Source organism: Oncorhynchus mykiss, chromosome 11, assembly GCF_057628025.1.
Source record: "Oncorhynchus mykiss isolate SJ-2025 chromosome 11, ASM5762802v1, whole genome shotgun sequence".
In the NCBI taxonomy this organism is placed as follows: domain Eukaryota; kingdom Metazoa; phylum Chordata; class Actinopteri; order Salmoniformes; family Salmonidae; genus Oncorhynchus; species Oncorhynchus mykiss.
This window is the reverse complement of record NC_143032.1, coordinates 34,553,959-34,573,644: the sequence shown is the minus strand read 5'-3', so window position 1 is coordinate 34,573,644 and position 19,686 is coordinate 34,553,959. Positions and strand designations below refer to the sequence as shown.

The following is a 19,686-nucleotide window of genomic DNA, read 5'->3' as shown; positions in this document are numbered from 1 at the left end:
TGACTGAGGGCATGAAACCCTGGTCAGTGTTGTCTTATAGAATCTCACTGTTTTTCTCTCTGTGTTAAAAGAAAGGCAGGCTAACGCTAATGCTACATGTGCCTCTGCAAAGAGACACTTAAAATGTGTCCCAAATGGCATCCTATTCCCTACATAGTGTATTACTTTTTTTACCAGAGTTCCTTTGTGCCCTGGTCAAAAGTAGTGCACCAAATAGGGAATATGGTGCCATTTGGGACGCATATTAAGTGTCTCTTTGCACAAGCACATGTTTCTGCACATAGAAGACAGCCAGACTGTGGCCACCTTTGATACAGCTCTCTCACTCACTTTAAATCTGTGGCTCTGGAAGAAACAAGACTGATTATGGGTTCCTGTCCAATCCTTTTGTCCAGCTAACTGAGCAGGAAGGACACAAAATAACTTTCCAAAAGAACTTTCCACTTTCCATCACGTGGGACAACATTTGAGAAAGTAGAGGCTCTAAAACTGTGCTCACGACCCAAAATGGCACCCTAATGTCTACGTAGTGCACTACGTTTGACCCGGGCCCATAGGCAAACCCAAAGTAGTGCACTAGATAAGGATTAGGGTGTCATTTGGGACCGTGTTGTTTGGGTTTGTTTAGGTGTAGGTGGAAGTAAAGCGTCCACTACAGTACAGCTCCACATCCCGAGGTCTTTCATCCACACAGCTATTAGGTTGACTGGGAAGTAGAGAGGGTCACTTCCTGTGTTGCGTAAGTTGAGCTCATTAGACAGGAAGAGCCTAAGGAGGGGAGAGAGGAAGGCTGCTGGGTAACCCTGAGGACCTTACAGGGGTGAGACTGAGACATATGGAAGAAAACCCCAAATGACCTGCTCTAGCTAACCCAGTGTGGGAAAGTAGAGACATCACACACACACACACACACACACACACACACACACACACACACACACACACCTGACGTCAGTAAGCTCGTAGTACATGTTCCTCATGTCATCTTTGACATAGACGGCCACACTGGGAGACTCCAGCATCTTCATGGTGAGCTGCTGGGGGAAGGCACTCACAAACAGAGCCCTGATGGTGTCGCCGCTGGTGATCTCATTGGGCATCCGGATCTGCTTGGTCTCCTCTCCGTACTGCAGGTACAGCACGCCTGGGAAGTAGAGCGGAAGGAGAGAGGGTTACCAAATAGTTAATGATGATCTGATGGCTGTTAACCATGTACAGGAACACGACATCAGTCTTATGGGCCACTATTCAAAGTTGTGCACTATATAGTGAATAGGGTGCCATTTGGACGCATGCTTTTTGTACTGTGGGGCCACATGAGTTGTACGCAGTCAGACATACAGCACAAACACTATATCTTCAGTGTATTTCCACTGAGTTAAAGACCAGACGTTTGCGGTAGTATAATAAAGATCCTATAGGCTCCAGGAAATAAAGTGCTGAGCCCCTCTATGGTACATACTTCTCCGGCTCTATAGCTAATAGTAGGGCTTCCTTGTAACAACATAGTCAGTTGGTGAACTAACTCTCTTTCCCTGGTGTACTGTTATGTTAGCAGTTAGCCACTAGCTTTTCATTACGATGAAAGACCTTGCAGATGATCCTAATACCACGTGTGTTATTTGATGACTGGTCATGTGTCACAAATGGAACACTATTCCCTTGATGTGCACTACTTTTGACCAGGGCCGACAGGGAATAGGGTGCCATTTGGGACACACCCTGGGCTTCATATTCTATTTCACATGCAGCATTTGTAACATTCCCTAAAAACTTAACTTTATTAGCTCCGGAGACTTTAGACAGCTCAATTCTAAGATGGGAGTCGGATTGCAAGACTATGTGGTTGCTGCTTGTCTGGTTTCACTCTTAAATCAGAACCAAATGGCGTGGCTGCACAGCTAATGGACAGAGAATCATTTTTATTTATTTTATTTCACCTTCATTTAACCAGGTAGGCAAGTTGAGAACAAGTTCTCATTTACAACTGCGACCTGGCCAAGATAAAGCAAAGCTGTTCGACACATACAACAACACAGAGTTAGACATGGAGTAAAACAAACATACAGTCAATAATACAGTAGAAAAATAAGTCTATATACAATGTGAGCAAATGAGGTGAGATAAGGGAGGTAAAGGCAAAAAAAGGCCATGGTGGCAAAGTAAATACAATATAGCAAGTAAAACACTGGAATGGTAGATTTGCAGTGGAATAATGTGCAAAGTAGAGAGAAATAATGGGGTGCAAAATAAATAAATAAATAAATACAATATAGCAAGTAAAACACTGGAATGGTAGATTTGCAGTGGAATAATGTGCAAAGTAGAGAGAAATAATGGGGTGCAAAATAAATAAATAAATAAATACAGTAGGGGGTGAGGTAGTTGTTTGGGCTAAATTATAGATGGGCTATGTACAGGTGCAGTAATCTGTGAGCTGCTCTGACAGCTGGTGCTTAAAGCTAGTGAGGGAGAAGTGTTTCCAGTTTCAGAGATTTTTGTAGAATTTTAAGAATAGAATAGAATTTGTTTGTTTGACAAATGGCACACTAGGAACTACATTTGAGCTAGATTGCTACAGCAGGAAAATAATCCTGCAGCAACAGGAAATGTACATAATTATGTGGATTAGAATTCATTTACATTTCTGTAGGGGTTGATACATATTCCGCGAAAATCAAGTCTGGAATTTCAAAGTGAAAATTACAAACTTCAGAAGCCTTTTTAAACCTCAAATACACTACAAGTTTGACATTTTCTGCATTGCGGGAAAGTTCTCTTGCAACAGGGTGATCAAATTAAGACCGTACACCTGTATTCCCAATATAGTGCACTACCCTTGAGCAGAGCCCTATGGACTCCGGTGAAAAGTAGCTCACTACATAAGGAATGAGGTGCCATTTGGGATGCAACCTTAGTTTTGAGAGCTTGCAAGGCTTTACAACAGTCAGATTCAACACTCTACACTAATGCTTCTTCAAATGGAACCAAATCACCTTAAATGACTTTCACTTTCATATGCAGAATAAAGCGTTCTTTAAATTCCCATGCTCCCTCGCTTCTACAATACAAAATGCAGTACAGCAATAGATAAATATCTAAAAGTTCTTCCAAAACAACTACTACTATACTGTAGTATAAGCATTATGTTGCACTTCTACACATAAAGCTACATGTAACATCCGAGAGAATACAGAAACTCACTTGAAGAGAGTAATTCCTACTGTACATGTCAGCGACTATAGCTCCAATGTTGTGTTAAGGAGTCCTCTGACTGAAGCCACTACTTCTACTGGCACAGGGCTCTTAAGGAAGACCAGATGTCTCTGGGGACACGACTGCGGGTGTGTGTGTGTGGGAGGCTACAGGGTGAAGTTTCCCCTAGGTTCAGATCAAGGATCAGCTTACCCTCGCCCAATTCTAGCCTTAACCATTAGTGGGGAAAATGCCTAACTTCCCTAAGATCAGTGTTTAGGGGCAACTTTCACTCTACTCCGTATGGGACGGCCACCAGAGAAATGCTGGGTAATGTGCCCTCTTTCCTCCAGCCCTTCATCACCCCATGACCCTTGCTGCTAGCGTAACGCTTTCTCGTGCGGTGTACACAAATGTCTGCATTTCAACCTAAGCAAGAGGCCTCTTTTGGTACAGAATGACTTGCAAAATGACTTCTGTTAATTGTCACGTTGGTCAAAGTGGTGTGGTACCCAAATTTAAACAACACAGAGGCACTCAAAATGTACGAAATGACATAATACTCAACCCAAAGTCACTTCAAAACTAAGACGTGTCCTTTGCTTACATTTTCAAAGAACGTTTTAAGAAGCAAAATCCTGAGGGGTCTCGGAGCTCGGCTGACTACATGTTTTGATTATGAGAGTCGTGCTGTAGCACTCTCTCGGTTTAGGTCAGCAAAGTTAAATGACTGGCTCTTAGAAGAACCACCTGTGGCATTACTAGAGCTATGCTACAGCCTTTTAATGCAACTATTTCCACCCAACTGAAGGCGTTTGTCATACTGATGCAAATTAAGTGCCCTCTGCCTTGATAGCGAACATCCTTTCTAATCCTGTCAATACCCATACGAAAAAATAAATACATTTCAATATACACAGCTCAAAAAAATAAAGGAAACACTTAAACAACACAATGTAACTCCAAGTCAATCACACTTCTGTGAAATCAAACTGTCCACTTAGGAAGCAACACTGACTGACAATAAATTTCACATGCTGTTGTGCAAATGGAATAGACAACAGGTGGAAATTATAGGCAATTAGCAAGACACCCCCAATAAAGGAATGGTTCTGCAGGTGGGGACCACAGACCACTTATCAGTTCCTATGCTTCCTGGCTGATGTTTTGGTCACTTTTGAGTGCTGGTGGTGCTTTCACTCTAGTGGTAGCATGAGACGGAGTCTACAACCCACACAAGTGGCTCAGGTAGTGCAGCTCATCCAGGATGGAACATCAATGCGAGCTGTGGCAAGAAGGTTTGCTGTGTCTGTCAGCGTAGTGTCCAGAGCATGGAGGCGCTACCAGGAGACAGGACAGTACATCAGGAGACGTGGAGGAGGCCGTAGGAGGGCAACAACCCAGCAGCAGGACCGCTACCTCTGCCTTTGTGCAAGGAGGAGCAGGAGGAGCACTGCCAGAGCCCTGCAAAATGACCTCCAGCAGGCCACAAATGTGCATGTGTCTGCTCAAATGGTCAGAAACAGACTCCATGAGGGTGGTATGAGGGCCCGACGTCCACAGGTGGGGTTTGTGCTTACAGCCCAACACCGTGCAGGACGTTTTTCATTTGCCAGAGAACACCAAGATTTGCAAATTCGCCACTGGTGCCCTGTGCTCTTCACAGATGAAAGCAGGTTCACACTGAGCACATGTGACAGACGTGACAGAGTCTGGAGACGCCGTGGAGAACGTTCTGCTGCCTGCAACATCCTCCAGCATGACCGGTTTGGCGGTGGGTCAGTCATGGTGTGGGGTGGCAATTCTTTGGGGGGCCGCACAGCCCTCCATGTGCTCGCCAGAGGTAGCCTGACTGCCATTAGGTACCGAGATGAGATCCTCAGACCCCTTGTGAGACCATATGCTGGTGCGGTTGGCCCTGGGTTCCTCCTAATGCCAGACAATGCTAGACCTCATGTGGCTGGAGTGTGTCAGCAGTTCCTGCAATAGGAAGGCATTGATGCTATGGACTGGCCCGCCCGTTCCCCAGACCTGAATCCATTTGAGCACATCTGGGACATCATGTCTCGCTCCATCCACCAACCACGTTGCACCACAGACTGTCCAGGAGTTGGCGGATGCTTTAGTCCAAGTCTGGGAGGAGATCCCTCAGGAGACCATCCGCCACCTCATCAGGAGCATGCCCAGGCGTTGTAGGGTGGTCATACAGGCACGTGGAGGCCACACACACTACTGAGCCTCATTTTGACTTGTTTTAAGGCCATTACATCAAAGTTGGATCAGCCTGTGGTGTGGTTTTCCACTTTAATTTTGAGTGTGACTCCAAATCCAGACCTCCATGGGTTGATACATTTGATTTCCATTAATCATTTCTATGTGATTTTGTTGTCAGCACATTCAACTATGTAAAGAAAAAAGTATTTAATAAGAATATTTCATTAATTCAGATCTAGGATGTGTTATTTTACTGTTCCCTTTATTTTTTCTGAGAACTGCATTTAACGTCACGTAACGTGATGTTCTAAAATGCATATAACGCCTGACAATATCCCAGAGATGCATAGCTATGACATCTACTGGGGGGTCAAAGGGAACCTTGTTTTTTTGTGTTTTTTTTAACATTTTATTTTAATCGAACTGTAATCGATCCCAGAAACTGATGCTCCAGATACTGAACAAGTCTAAAGAAGGTCAGTGTTATTGCTTCTTTAATCATGAGCACAGTTTTCAGCTGTGCTAACATAAATGCAAAAGGGTTTTCTATAATGATCAATTAGCCTTTTAAAACGATGAACTTGTATTAGCTAGCACAATGTGCCATTGGAACACAGGAGTGATGGTTGCTGATAATGGGCCTCTACGCCTATGTAGATATTATTATTTTTTTTACATCTGCCGTTTCCAGCAACAATTGTCATTTACAACATTAACAATGTCTACACTGTATTTCTGATCAATTTGATGTTAATAGACAACAAAAAAATGTGCTGCTCTTTCAAAAACAAGGGAATTTCTAAGTGACCCCAAACTTTTGAACGGTAGTGTATACTGAAAAATAGAAAAACACAACACGCAACAATTTCAAACTGACTTACAGATCCATATAAAAGGAAATAAGGAAATCAGTCAATTGAAATAAATACATTAGGCCCTAATCTATGGATTTCACATGACTGGACAGGGGTGCAACCACAGGTGGGTTTAGGGGGGGCTTATTTTTCACCACGAAAGGGCTTTAAAAAACAGATAGAAATACTCCTTGAGCATCACGTTTTGTTGAAAAAATTGACGGTTTAGGAAAGAATCTGGCTTTTCAACGATGGTAACCCGTTGTATAAAAGCAATAATATACTCTAGTCCGTGTGTTTTGACATTTGTATCATGGCTGTGATGGTCTACGCCACTCGGTTTCGCCACTCGTGCTTTTATATGCCCAATGATTGCTCAACAATTCAAAGATGTAGACAGGCTTCAGCGCGTCACACTTTATTCATTGTTCTAACCTTCATAGGGCGCATCATTCAATCTCAGAGCGGTTTCCTAAAACCATTGTTATTAACGTTGCACTTGAACATTTGCGTAATCTAACGCCTGCCTCAGACCACTTGTAGAACAGCTCAGAACATAGAATCACACGGTTTATCCGTCTCTCTGTGACCACCAATAACTTCCCGAACAAAGTTGAATACAAATACAATGTTGCCAATGTCTTTGTAATTTATACAAAAAAAAGCGACGTATAGGCATATTTCAATCATATTTCAATATATTTCATGTTCAATCGAGTTGTATTTTGTTGTATTAGGCTGCTGTCTGTAATTTGTCTCTATATATTGCATGATGTCTAGTCTATCCAGGCCGTATCACTACCAGCCGTGATTGGGAGTCCCATCAATTTTCCCAGCATCGTCCGGGTTTGGCCGTCATTGTAAATAAGAATATGTTCATAACTGACTTGCCTAGTTAAATAAAAAATAAAAATAACTTGTGCTCAATGATGTGCCAAATCTGTGATTTTGTGCATTTTTATTGGGTAAGCATTAGAACAGGCATTCCCAACCCCAGGGGTATGCGCAATGCCGTCGGGGGTATGCCAAAGAAGAATGCGATTCACATAAAAAAATAAGAATTTTTGTTCACATTTTCAAACGGGGGCTATACATTTGGGGAGAATTTTTTTCCCCCCTCGCCTGAGTAGGCTCGTTTCACTGCCAAACATTTTATTAAACCATCTAGTGTTCAGCAAAATAACAACAATGTCAAATTGTCACGACTCCTACCGAAGGTGGCTCCCCTTCCTGTTCGGGTGGCGCTCGGAGGTCGTCGTTACCGGCCTACTAGCTGCCACTGATCCCTTTTCCCCTTTCTGTTTATTGGTTTCCCCTGTTTTGTGTGTAGGCTGATTAGTCGGGCTATGTTAGCCAGTAGGCCCGCCTGCTCTTTGTGCGGGATTCTTTCCTGTTGCTACTGGTGCACGTTTGCGGTTGACGTGTTTTCGCTCGTGGGCTTTTCTCCGGACTGTTTGAGTCCCCGTGTTTGGGGCATTTGTTTTGTGTGTGCCCTGTGTTTCGTGGGGTGGCTTATGGTCGCTGTGTGTGCAATTAAAAGCACTACCCTGTACTCTCTGCTTCCTGCACCTGACTTCGCACCCACTACGCCCAGAGCGTTACACAAATACAGGTAGCCTAGTCAAATAATTAACATACAATTACATTAACCGTTACTCTCGCATGGGAATTCCACTAACGGAATTCCCGTTAGTATTATATTAATTATACTAATTATACTAATCTCACAACTCAATGAAACCTTCACTCTTGCGCAGACATTTAGACACAAAACATGCCAATTTGAAAAAATCAGCAAACGGGAGTTCTTTGAGCGAGAATTCAGACGACTTTCGAGTAGTAAGACATGTATAAAAGTAACAGACCCCATTAATAAGAAGGGGCTAGAAGTGTCTTATATGGTGAGCTGCCGTGTGGCTAGGACAGGCAAGCCCCATACTATTGTGGAATTCATTCTTCCTGCTGCCGCGGATATGGCTGGGACAATTCTGAGGGAGAAGGACAAAAAAACTACAGACAATGCCTTCATCAAACAACTCTTTTTTCATGACGCAGCAGTGACGTGGCAGGAGATGTTTTGAAACAATTACTGCTTTGCATACAAGCCAGTGAATTCTATGCGTTACAGCTGGGTGAGTCAGACGTGGCAGGCCTGGCACAGCTCCATTACTTTTATGGGGGGGGGGTCAATTAAGGAAGACATCCTCTTCTGCAAACCACTGGAAACCAGGACAACAGGGGAGGATATTTTTAAAGTACTAGACAGCTTTGTGACATCAAATGGACTTTGGTGGTCAAGATGTGTTGGTATCTGTACTGATGGTGTAAAAGCCATGACACGGAGACATAGTGGAGTGGTAATGTGCGTGCAAGCAGTTGCTCCCGACGCCACTTAGGTACACTGCAGCACCCACCGAGAGGTTCTTGCTGCCAAGGGAATGCCTGACATCTTGAAATACGTTTTGGACACTACAGTGAAAATGGTTAACTTTGTTAAAGCAAGGCCCCTGAACTCTTGTGTATTTTCTGCACTTTGCAATGATAAGAGCAGTGACCATGTAACGCTTTTACAACACACAGAAGTGCGCTGGTTATCAAGGGGCAAAGTATTGACACATTTTTTGAATTGAGAGACCAGCTTAAAGTTCTTCACTGACCATCATTTTCCCTTGTCTGACCGTTGCATGATGACGAGTTTCTCACACGACTGGCCTATCTGGGTAATGTTTTGCCTGAATGATCTGAATCTAGGATTACAGGGACACCCTGCATTATATTCAATGTTCGGGACAAAATTGAGGCTATGATTAAAAAGTTGGAGCGCTTCTCTGTCTGCATTAACAAGGAGAACACACAGGTCTTTCCATTGTATGATTTTTTTGTGCAAATTAACTCAAGCTTACGGACAATGTCTAATTTGATCGTGCGCAATTACGCAGGTACTTTCCCGAAACGGACGATACAAACAACTGAATTCGTTATCCCTTTCTAGCCCTGCATCCAGTCCACTTACTGAACAAGAGTGCCTCATCGAAATTGCAACAATTGGTTCTGTGAAAATTACATTTCAGAAGCCACTGCCAGATTTCTGGATAGGGCTGCGCTCAGAGTGTCCTGCCTTGGAAAATTGCACTGTTAAGACACTGATGCCCTTTGCAACCACACACCAATGTGAGAGTGGATTCTCGACCCTCACTAGCATGAAAGCTAAATACAGGCACAGACTGTGTGTGGAAAATTATTTAAGACTGAGATTCTCTCCAATACAACCCAACATTGCACACCCTTCTCATTAACCTGTGGTGAGTTATTCACAATTTTTGATGAACAAATAAGGGTTTTATATGTAAGATGGCTACAAAGAGCAAAATTATTGATTATTATTTGTGACCTGGTCCTATAAGAGCTCTTTGTCACTTCCCCACGAGCCGGTTTGTGACAAAAACTCACACTCATTCTTATGTTTAATAAATATATCAACATGAGAGTGCGCTGACCCCTGGTGCTAGAGAGCAGCTGGAGGTTGAATGTTTGAAGGGGCACAGGACTATAAAACGTTTGGGAACCACTGCATTAGAAGAATAAGCCGCCTCAATATTTTCAGTGGTGAATCTTCTCGAGGAGCGATCCCGACGTCAGTATTGTTAATTATTTCCCCATTTTAAGAAAATATTTGATCCCATCAGTATTGGCACATGCTCCAACGAAGCGCTTATCTGAGCGGCGTTTTGGGAAACATATGTTACGTCTTCGGCCGTTGTAAGAAATGTGCATCGTTAAAAACACCTGTAAGCCTTAGTTCCATCGCTATCAGGACACCGGGCCCTGATCTGTTGCATCAGCCTCATTTGCTTTTTAACGCGTTTTGTTATGTACTGGTTCTATGAATTTGGGATCCGTCTTCCCACAACTGTTCCAGAGTCTGTTTGGAATAGGCTATTTCTTTCTCGCACTGAATGACAAGCTGACCAACAGAATAGGGAAACTTTCGGACTATGGAGGATAGGCTAGAGATCTTGCTGTTCGCTACTCGTCTTGTCTGCTGAGGAAAAGTTTTTTTTTTTTTTTATCTTCAAAGTGCACATCGGAATTCGGTAAGAAGGACGCACGCCGTTGCATCCTCGGGTTGCATGTTCCGTTAAGATGCAGAACCATAATCTAAATGTGACATCTGTCATTCTGAGCACCGTGGGTGGACGCCCTAATCAGGTTAAGTACCCTATACATGTGGGTCCATCACATTTCTCAAATGTCTGGTAAATTAAAATGCTGCTGGTGAAATGTTCGGAAAGTGTGTGTGTGTGTGTTTTTTTAAAGAGAGCCAGGCTGGGTTATGCAAGCTGTGTCTATCTGTGTGTGTGAAGCAGTCCTTGGTGTAGTTGTGGTTAATAGCATCAAAACACAGTGTGGCCATGTTGTGGTCCCCTACCTAGTGAGCGGTCCCTGGTCTGGTTGGTGGAGCGCACTACGGGCAGGCTGGCGCGGGAGCGGCTACCTCTGGTGAAAGTGGTGGGGGCATCAGCCTCTGACATGGTGTCCAGAGACTCCAGGGAGGCCAGGGAGAGGTGCTCAGCCTGGTCCCCTACACTGGAGCTGCTAAGGCCGTGTTTAGGGCTTCTGCTCTATAAGGGAGAAGAGGAGAAAGAGGTTCAAGAGGGGGTCACAATACACAGGAAAAGGGTTGTAAAAAATTCCGGTAACTTTCCCAAAAGGTCCCCCTCAAAATGTATTCTGGGAAGGTTACTGGAATTTTGCAGCCCTACATAGGAACCTTACACAAACTGAAACACAATTTCCCTAAGCTATGTGCCAGTGTCACATGCAGGAATCAAACCCACCATAACTCTGTGTTGCAAGCACCATTCTTTAACCAACAAAGCCATCTGAACCAAACACTAGTGTTAATTATTTTAAGTGTTTAAGACAAAAGACAAGCTTTTTAACTACAACATGAACACAGTGAAAAGCCCAGTGCCATTGTGTGACATTCTAGTCATGCATTCAAGTCTATTTGGGTGTCAATTGTTTGCATCAGTGCAGATTGCAGACAGACACTGCCTGTTATAGGTTATGTCACACAAGCACACACACACACCATAATTTTCCATGGCACAGTTGCTAAAAATGGAAGAGGAGGGCAGTAATTTGGTTGCGCTGGGGTATCCCCCTCGGCCCATTGACTAATGTGGAGCAGGCAGTGATTTTCGCAGGACTATACAGATAAGGTGAGATGAGGCAAACATGACACACCCCACTATATAGCATGACACACCCCACTATATTGCACACACACTATGATTTTCCATGTCGCAGTTGCAAAAAAAATACGAAATGGTCCCTAGGCCTTATCACGTAATAATAATGCGTTTCTCTTTTGACAAGCTTCACACAACTTGAGAAGTGAAGGGTTAACACACACACAAACACACACACACGCTTTTCTCACTTGTGGTGCAGGTAGTTACAGCCCCAAAATCGACATCGTAGAAAAAATATAAAATAACTCCAGCGCAACATTTTTTTTTATTCTTCCGGTCAGAGTTATTTTTCAAGCTTTGCACAACAACCAAGGGAAAAGGTGTAGCAAGGCTGATTAAAGCCACTAATGAGTTCACCAGGCAGACAGTCCTGTGGGCCTGGCAGAGTGCTAAAGGCTGTGGAGCTCATTGAGAAGCCTGGTAGTATTGTAAGGTTATCTGTGCCAGGGTGACAGTTTGACTAGCATTGAGAGGTCAGCACACCGAGAGCCCTTTATCAAGCTAACAGTTCTGAGGACACACCCAGGTGCACACACAATGACAATTTTGATATAAATAGCTTCTCCTTTTCAGTTTATTGAGAAGTCATTGACATTTTTTTTTCTTTCCAATCATTGAATTGGAATTTCAGTTTTCTTCCTGAATTGACTGCCTTCAATTAAAATTGATCCCAACCCTGACAGACAGGTTAGCTGGGATGCAGACAGTCACACGCCCAGGCATGATGCAGATAAGATAAAAATCAGACTAACTGTGTGGGGAAATTGGATTTTCAGCAAGTACCTCTGAATGTCAAGCTCAGAGTGGAGAGAAGACAACATGCCCTGTAAGGACTGATGGAATGAAGAGAGAGAGAGAGAGAGGTGAGAGAGAGGTGAGAGAGAGAGAGAGAGAGAGAAAGAGGACGTGGGGAAAGGGAGAGGTGAGATGGTCATCAAACATGTCAAGAAACAAGGCAGCAATTTGAACAGAACTGTGTTTTTTTTTTTTAGATTATACTGTACTGTATCTGCTTTCCAATAGAGCCAACAAACTATAGTCTGCTAATCCTTTGCTATTAATAGCTGTATGATTGTTTTTATAGCCATCACCCTCCACACCACCATTATTATTCAGATGACATCGTTGAGTGGATGAGACATGTCACCTTCAGTGTCATCACCACAGGAGTGACCGGTCACCTGACATTGCAGCAGCATCCTCTGGGTATATCTGGGGCGGCATCCCAAATGGCAGCCTATTCCCATACGGCCCAGGTCAAAAGTAGTGCACTATATAGGGAATAGGCGGCCATTTGGGACAAATCTGATGACCCGAGCACTACAACTCAATTGTGTCGTGAGTAGAAAGGTAAGGTCCTTGTATGCATGGCCCATGATGAGACAGTCACATGGAGGGCCAAGTTCAGTTGATGTGTCATCCGAAACCAAGGAGCACGCTCGGTAATTTGAACTGATTTGGAATTATTTATGAGTGAAAAGTAATTATTTATGAGTGTAACCAATTATGTTGAGGTGAATACAGTACCAGGCTGCTCTGAAAACCTGGCGGTGTTAAAAACATACAGTCACATGTGGTAGAATACATACGGAGCAAGATGGAGAGAGAGGCTCCCTGCCGATGGTGGTAATAAAGTTTACACATCAACACCAAAATGAGGTGTCGTCTATTGGTTGAGCTTGGCAAGTTATCCTCCTTCTCTCTCTTTCACACATGCGCACACGCACACACACATACACATAACCTCTCTCCCTCCCTCCCTCCCTGGCAGGCACTCCATTTGTCACCCCTCTATCACAGAAAAGCCACTTCCTATCCCAGCAGAAACCACTTCCTGTCGTGGCCTAGACGTGTAAAAATCACGGTTTAAAATCCGATTACAACCACCAACCTGCTGTTAAGACACATCGACCACACGTTGATCCGGTCACGGCTGGGGAGTTAGACCTAAATTCCACATGTCACCGTGTGTGGTTTAGTTAGCGATGACAGTCAATGGTCACCGTAGAGCACACCAACTATTTCAGCACTGAGTAGGCAGTCATATCATTCTATGTGGGTCACTTACAGAGTGTGTGGCACGGAGAAGTGAACACGTTTGATACAGGTACAGTAAAAGTGACACACAAGATGACAATGATTATGGCCGTCGGGAACAAATGAATCAAAACGCACTCTGAATCAGAGAGGTGCAGGGGGCTACCATTATCGACATGCACGGCACCGGGGGAACAGTGGGTTAACTGCCTTGACAGATTTTTACCTTGTCAGCTCTGGGATTCAAAACCTGCAACCTTTCGGTTACTGGCCCAACGCTCTAACCACTAGGCTACCTGCCGCCCCATTGGGTGTTTGATGTCTGTTTTGTTATACTCATTGAATACATCCCTTAAAATGCCTTTATTATTCTCCGTCAAATGTATAAACGGTTTGGCTGCTATATGAGTTTTTATAGAGTAGCATTTTACTTTGTGTGCATAACAGTGTTGCTTCCGTCCCTCTCCTCGCTCCGACCTGGGCTTGAACCAGGGACCCTCTGAACACATCAACAACTGCCTCCCACGAAGGATTGTTACCCATCGCTCCACAAAAGATGCAGCCCTTGAAAGGGAAACAACTTCAAGATTTCAGAGCGAGTGATTGAAGCGCTACTTGCGCGCACCGCTAACTAGCTAGCCATTTCACACTGGTTACGCGTGTGTGTGTGTCTCTACTGTCTTTCGAGCCTTGAAAGATTTTCACGAGTGTCAAATTAGGTTACTTTTGCATACAATTTAAGTACATTTCCTGGATTCACAAACGAGCAGATACCACAAAAACGGATGGATGAAAAGTCAAGAAATAAGAAAAAGTCCATACCATTGTTGTCCAACTGAATGTATTCACCTGAAATGTGTCTTCGGCATTTAACCCAACCAATCTGAATCAGAGAGGCAGGGGGCTGCCATAATCAACATCCACGTCTTCAGCGCACAGTGGGTTAACTGCCTTGCTCAGGGGCAGAACAACAGATTTTTACCTCGTCAGCTCGGGGATTCGATCCAGCAACCTTCCAGTTGCTGGCCCAACCCTCTAACCACTAGGATACCTGCCGCCCCATTGTCTAAACATCATTATGGTTGTGGCGTCTTGGTTTCAGACAGATGATCAGAGGTATAGTACAGTGCTGAGACGTGGTGATTAAATTGAATTATGATATTTAAAAATAATCACTGCTTCTATCAAAAGATAGTGGCAGACATAGAACACTTTATGGAAAATACAGCCATGGCTGCCAGGGGGCTGGGCTGATTTCTGCAAAACAGAAGCAACTTCACAAGTAATGTTTCCGAGTCTTTGCTTAAGAGCGCTTCATGCTTCAGGTTGTGCAGCACAGAAATAGAAATAGACAAAGTTAAATTGATCTAATGTCAAGGAATTGTTCTCAATTCCTCATTTTAAGAGTCGAATGAGACCATTTACTCCGTCTAGTCGGCATCTAGGTCTTTCTCTCGCCAAACTTGGCAGAGTGTGGACTTCTGCCAGGAAACAGAAGCTCATCATGGTTTAGCCCCCACACTGGTGATGTCAGCAAGCCTTTTCACTTAAGATGCTAATTGTGTTGGCTCCCTGAGGAGAGGAGGAGAGAGAGAGAGAGAGCGCGCGAGAGACGACCATCCCTCAGCCCCGTGTAATTAACTGGCCTGATCTGTATGAGTATCACATCTGGAGTCCCTTAACCGTGTACACTCTGCCTGCGTACTGTACTTCTACATGCTGCCCTGTACACCGTGTGAAGACAGCAAGACACACTGTCGAACCACCCTCTCTAACCCTAACTGTATATCTGTGTGTTAACAGAGTGGCTCCTCAGATTGGACAGGTTTATCCGTATGCCTGCGTGACCCAGCAACAAAAGGATAGATGTTCAGCTGGATATTGTAAGCCACTTTATGGTCCAAAATTGGGGTCCGGAGTTTTTGCTGAACACCTGACGAGGAAGAATGCAAGATCTGTTACTTTACGGTTCACCACCAAACAGACATGGCATTGGTTTACTACTCTAAAGGCCGTGGTTTGAATTCCCAGATCATCTCAGAGAAGGCTCCATTTTCTGCTCAGCGCATTCAGTGTCCTCGTGTCTGTCTGTGGGTCTCCAACTCTTCACGGTCTTTTGTATCATCCAGGCTGTGTCCCAAATGGCACCCTATTCCCTGGGTAGTGCCTACAGGGCTCTGGTGAAAAGTAGTGCACTAGTGTTAATAACATTATACACTAGTATCCCCTTGTCATCCATTCCCATTGATTATGGCTGTGTCCCCCTCCCTAACCCCTCTCATACCACACTCCACCTCTAATCCCCCTCCCTCCAAAATCATCTCATGACCTTCAGACAGACTGCCTGCCTGGGGCTGGACAGACCAGGCTAATCGGTTTGTTAAAAGGGGTCGACTTTACAGTATCAACAATCAAAGCCAATCACGCGTTCCATTGAGAAGGGCTATAATCTATGGACTCGAGGCGGATTGCACGGTGGTTGCACATTACGGCATATCAAATTCATATTTACTCTCTGTCGGCGATAAATATATATTTTTATTAGGTAATAACTGTAGTCAAAACAGACATATCAGACTTACACTGTAACAGACACATTACGGTATGTCAGACACATTACGGCATTTAGAATTCCTACGCCCTGTCATCAATAAATGAATTATTGTTACGTGATTGCTGGATATAAAAGTATCATGTATCAATGTATGTGTATGCAGCAGCAAAGTTGTAAAATATACATTTAAAAAATAGGTTAATGGAAAAAAACATGAACAAAAATGAATAGTTGTAGCAAGAGTTGCAGTCAAAGCAGATAAAGCTCACGCTGACACATTCAGAGGTAGGAGTAGCTACCTTATTTAGCCTACTGTTGTACAGTCATAATAGATCCAGAGTCTGGGAAAGAGATAGTGGCAACGTTCAAACGAGGGTTTAGCTGTGAAATCCCTCTAGCCAGAGATGGACTGCATCCCAAAAGGGCATCCTTTTTGTAGTGCACAAAAAAAAGATGTAGCGCACTACTTTTGGGCAAAAGGGAATAGGGTGCCATTTGGGACGCAAAAAAAACAAACCATATGAGAGCACATGATGACAGGTCCATTGACCTTCCCAGAACCTACGTTCAATCGGTTTCAGCAACTTTGAAATGTGCACCACTGATTTGGCCCAGCCATTCGATTACATTCACTCAGGCAGACCTCAGACTCACAAACAGACCTCTGTGTGCCTGCACTGAGAGAGCCTATACAAAACATATTAGCCTGAGCACACAAACATAGAGGGCTCGCTGACAACAAACTCAGACTACCGTACTTTCACGAGCCAAACGTACTCCTACGAGTGATGCAAATGGAGGGTTGGAGATTTACAGAACGTTGACGTTCTGAAAGTTCACATATTATTACAATGCGCTGTGGCAATCAATACAGTGTCGCTCAGTTGCTTGTTCATCCGACCAACTTACTACAAATACTGAATCAATATGTACATAAAGAGGCATACATGCCCAGTCATCATAGTCACATTCCTGATCATAAGCAGAATTAAATAGATTAAATACTTCCCTCCAGATTTGAAGGCATTTAATAGAATAGAAGATATTTACAGTGAATTACCAGCACAACGATTATCTCCCTCCTGCAGAGCTTCCCATATCCTAGTCTAGTGGAAACTCCCCTGGTCTGCTGAACACACACATCCTGCTGTTATTCCAGCCCCACTGTTCTGTTCTGTTCTCCCCCAGACTGGATAGAAGGATGGTCGTGACTCCCAGTCCAGCTTGCCCAGGATAAAACTCACATCAAAGTTCTATCACCACCACAGTGTCAGGGGAGAGCAGTCAAGGGATGTGGGTGTGTGTGTGTGTGTGTGTGTAACCAGGGCAACCACATACGCATGTGCGTATGACGCGCACACACAAAACACACTAATCAAAATCAACACATTTAAAAAAAAATGTTTAGCTCTAAGTCATGCATTGAAAAAAATTATATCTTTGTGCACCGAGACAAGATTTATCTGGGAGCAGTAAATCGATTTACAAGTTTGACAGTGTGTTTTAGATCAAATGAATAGCTCTGAAATGTCCCCAATCCCCTTTGGTGTTTACAGCCTCACATCTCATGAGGGCTGGAAGAAGACAGAAAGATGACACCGGTCCCCAGAACAGATAAGACCTCAGCCTGCTAGGCTAAACCTCACTGGTAATACTGGTAAAACTTAAATCAGTGTCTCTGAGAAACAGACTAGCCATAGGGCAGTTTGGGAAAATGCCAGGTGGACCAGTCCATCTTTAGCCAAGAGCGACAGTCTAAATATAATTTTTTTGTTGCACAGAATAATCATTATTTGGATAATAAATGGGGGCCTCTAGGAAAGAAAATGGCCTGGCGTATTAGAAATGCCTTGGCCGATTTCTGGTCCCAATCCACCCCTGGTCTCTCCCCTCGCAGCATGGGACATAGACCCTAACGACAACTCAGACGGTCCATCTTCAAAGTAAATCTTTAAAAAATACACTCAAGAAATAAAATATTGTATTGTATTCATCATGGTGATTCAGGAGTAACATTATTCCCCAACAACATTAAACTATACAGAAAACCCTCAAATTGATGAAAATTAAATTAATGATGAGAGAATAGTCAGATTATTTGCTAACTTAAATAGCAGTGCAGATGGCACTATTTTGCTAAGTGCAGAGATGTATTATAGGTAATGAATCTGTAGGGGACTTTGTATTCTACAGACTTTGTGGCCCAAGGTTGTGAGAGATCAAATCCCAGCTGGGGTCATATTGAAAGGTCAGCACTAAGTGATCATGTCAAATGTAATCAGATTGATTAAAGATGTTTACAATATTTTAGCTGAACAGCGTACCACTTAACTTAAAACCCCCATGCCATTTCATTACTTCCTGTAAAAATGTTTTTTAAAAAAACAGGAAATGTGCAGTTTCACATGTGAAAACATAAGAGACATACATGCGAGGTCAGTTGTTCACATGTTACATTTAGAGTTCACATGTGAGCAGCATTTTCACGTGAAAAATGTTCACATGTGAAAATCTCATTCTCACATGTGCAATTGCATTTTCACGTATGAAAAATGTATCAAATGTTGTCACGTGTAGTTTCATGCCATCGCGTGTTGAAATTTTGCATCGCCATGTCACATTTATTTCACACCGAAGACATGTTTTCACGTGTACTTTCATAGTATCACAGGTTGCTTTTGCACGAGATCACATGTGAAACGCCTGTGATCACGTGAAATTCAAGAGTTATGTTGCACAGCATTTAAGTTACAGGTGATTACATCAGAAGATAAACGTTGGAAAAGCGAAAAGAAAATAAATAAAAAAGTTGGAAATAACACGAGGTTGTTGGTCATGGAATGCCTTGCACGCTTGCTTTACTGGTTCTGTTTTGTGCTGGTGCCTGTAACTGTCACGCAATTTTGGGATTGAGTTTAACAGGTCTGGGCTACCCAGGTCTTAACAGATCATTTACCCATTACTGTCCTGTCCACACACAAAGTATTTGCTGACAGAGCTCTGGCATCACGTCCTGTCTAGACTTGTTCTTTAATGTCATAACATTAGTACTCCGAGTATGATTTATCCCTTCTGACGCTTCCGGCTTTCCCGTAATAACAGCTCTGCTGGGTTTCATTCTAAGGGGATCCACACCCGCACACACACAGAGAACACACTCTCTTCCAGAGAGTTTGTCCTGGCCTGTATAACAGTCAGGTCTAATTTGAGCCACTCTGTGTATATCTGATGATTGTGAAGATGAGAATATGGCTCAGAGCCTGTGGTAAGAAGTTCTCAGAGAATAAAATAAATCCTTATCTGTCCACGAACCCACGGAGCTGCTTCTTCTCTCAGGACACACACACACACACACACACACACACACACACACACACACACACACACACACACACACACACACACACACACACACACACACACACACACACACACACACAGTATTTCTGTTACATGGATTTGAAATATGTATTTAAATACTTCTTTAAAATAATATGGACCCAGTGTGCTTTGTAAATGTTCATTTGTACATTTTGGTTGTTTAGCAGACCTTCTTATCCAGAGTGACTTACAG

At 43.4% G+C, this 19,686-nt stretch overlaps 1 protein-coding gene across 50 annotated transcripts in view; it reads right to left on the bottom strand.

Annotated features, from left to right (window-relative positions):
* LOC110535604 (sickle tail protein) overlaps positions 1-19,686 on the bottom strand; it is a 178,193-nt gene that overhangs the window by 39,280 nt on the left and 119,227 nt on the right. For all 50 annotated transcript variants that reach the window (XM_021620697.3, XM_090189922.1, XM_090189891.1 and 47 more), the window contains 2 exons: positions 10,693-10,885; positions 946-1,144 (listed from right to left, as the gene is read on the bottom strand). In XM_021620697.3, coding sequence (XP_021476372.3) covers positions 946-1,144; positions 10,693-10,885 — 392 coding nt within the window. The remainder of the gene's footprint in view (positions 1-945; positions 1,145-10,692; positions 10,886-19,686) is intronic.